At 44.9% G+C, this 2301-nt stretch overlaps 1 protein-coding gene across 5 annotated transcripts in view; it reads right to left on the bottom strand.

The window, feature by feature from the left end:
• ACSBG2 (acyl-CoA synthetase bubblegum family member 2) overlaps positions 1–2301 on the bottom strand; it is a 61754-nt gene that overhangs the window by 50611 nt on the left and 8842 nt on the right. For 4 of the 5 annotated variants that reach the window (XM_011943524.1, XM_011943521.1, XM_011943519.1 and 1 more), the window contains one exon: positions 1423–1652. Coding sequence is in view for 4 of the 5 variants with exons in the window: in XM_011943521.1 (XP_011798911.1) it covers positions 1423–1652 (230 nt within the window). In the remaining variant the exon portion in view is untranslated. The remainder of the gene's footprint in view (positions 1–1422; positions 1653–2301) is intronic. The other variant, XM_011943523.1, reaches the window with a different exon arrangement.

The raw sequence follows: 2301 nt of genomic DNA, 5'->3' as shown, positions 1-2301 counted from the left end.
TTTGTTTGTTTTTTGAGACGGAGTTTCACCCAGGCTGGAGTGCAATGGCATGATCTTGGCTCACTGCAACCTCTGCCTCCTGGGTTCAAGCAATCCTCTTGCCTCAGCCTCCTGAGTAGCTGGGATTACAGGCATGCACCACCATACCTGGCTAATTTTTGTATTTTTAGTAGAGATGGAGTTTCACCATGTGGGCTAGGCTGGTCTCAAACTCTTGACCTTGATCGGCTGACCTTGGCCTCCCAAAGTGCTGGGATTATAGGCATGAGCCACCATGCTCGGTCAGGTCTCCAAGATTTAGAGGAGGAGGGGGACCTTCAGCTCCACGGAACTAAGAATATGGCTAAAGGAGACCATCTTTCAGGAGAGATGAACTAGCCACAGCAATGTAGTATGAGGGTGGGGCCATCCAGAAGAAACCCAGCCCAAGCACATGGTTCTCTCTCTTTTTTTTTCTTTAAGATACGATCTCACTCTGTTGCCCAGGCTGGAGTGCAATCACAGGTCACTGCAGCCTCAACCTCCCAGGCTCAAGTGATCCTCCCACCTCAGCTTCCTGATAGCTGGGTCTACAGGCATATGCCACCGCACCTGGCTAATTTTTAAATTTTTTATTGAGACTGGGGTCTGTGTTGCCCAGGCTGGTCTTGAACTCCAGGCTCAGTGATCCTCCTGCCTCAATGTCCCAAAGCCCTAGGATTACAAACATGAGCCACTGACCCCAGCCTTTTTCCCTCTTTCTTTTGCTTCATTCATTCTAGGGGGGACTGGCAACCATGCTGTGAAGACACTCAAGCAATTCTGTGGAGAAGGCCATGGAATGAGGTGCTGAGACTTCCTGCCAACAACCAGCCATCTAGGTAAGGTAAGTAAGTTTGGAAGTAAAGCCTCCAGCCCCAGTTGAGCCTTCAGATGATACAGCCCCAGCTGATAGCTTGGCTGCAACCTCATGAGAGACCTGGAGCCAGAACCACCCAATTTCAAAGTAGCTCCTAAATTCTCAATCCACAGAAATTGTGAGATGATAAATGTTTGTCATTTCAAGCCAGTATATTTTGGGATAATTTGTTATGCAGAAGCAACTAACTAATACATAGAGATAGTATGTTAGGGACAAATGCAAGATGCAGAACCATGGGTGTAGTAGGCTTTTATGTGTGTAAAAATTTGCATATATAAAAATTGTATTTTATGTACATATACATAATGTATTTCTCAAAAGGACACACAAAAAACTGACAATGGTGGCTGCTTCCTTGGAGAGGAACTAGATGTCTGAGGCTCATGAATCAGAAGGAAATTTTTCACCAATTAACCTTTGTATCTTTTGGTGCCCTGTGAATTTTGTACCACATGTATGTATGTGTATTACCTATTCAGAATGAATGGTTGAACAAAGGAGAATGAATGAATGAATCTTACCTTGATCAAGGATTTTGCAGCCTTCTGACAAGCCTCGTAGTACTGGTTGAAATTCAGAACTTCCCACTTTTTGCCGTTCAGGGATGCAAGGGCTGGATAAGTTCCAAATCGGTTGACTGACTCTCGAAAAAATTCAGGGATGGTCATCGGGGTCTCATGGCCCGGTCCATGTTTGGATAGCCTCAGAAGGACTTCTCCATCTCGACAGGTGGTCCACAGCCTGGGAGTAACTGCAAATAGTTAACCAGAGTTGGGTGGCAAATGTTTTAATTTATTTAACAACTTTGGAGGAGGGGGCGGTTGGTGTCTTTTTGGACCTAAGGTGCTGAGAGTTGAATTAATCCCCTTTTAGGGTGAGGTTACGTGGTCAACACTGGTAGGACAAGCTTCCTTTCTCTTTATTTATTTTTTCATTCCCCCCAAAAAAATTTTAATAAGTTGAAAGGATTGTATACCAAGCACTTTCTTACCCAACACCTAGATTCTACAACTGCTAGCATTTTACTATAGATTATCACACACATCTGTCCTGCTATCTTTGTTCTGTCCATTGTTTTTTGTTTTTTTGTTTGTTTTTTCTTTTCTTTTTCTTTTTCTTTTTTTTTCTTTCTGGAGACACAGTCTTACTCTGTCAGCAGGCTGGAGTGCACTGGCACAATCACAGCTCACTTGCAACCTTGACCTCCTAGGCTCAAAGCATCCTCCCACCTCAGCCTCCCAAATAACTGGGACTACAGGCGAACACAGCAATTTTATTTGTTTATTTTTTTTGAGACGGAGTCTTGCTCTGTCGCCCGGGCTGGAGTGCAGTGGCCGGATCTCAGCTCACTGCAAGGTCCGCCTCCCGGGTTTACGCCATTCTCCTGCCTCAGCCTCCCG

This window comes from Colobus angolensis, unplaced genomic scaffold (assembly GCF_000951035.1).
Source record: "Colobus angolensis palliatus isolate OR3802 unplaced genomic scaffold, Cang.pa_1.0 Scaffold22, whole genome shotgun sequence".
In the NCBI taxonomy this organism is placed as follows: Eukaryota; Metazoa; Chordata; class Mammalia; order Primates; family Cercopithecidae; genus Colobus; species Colobus angolensis.
Note: the sequence above shows the minus strand (reverse complement) of the source record. Positions and strands in the feature narration are given on the sequence as shown.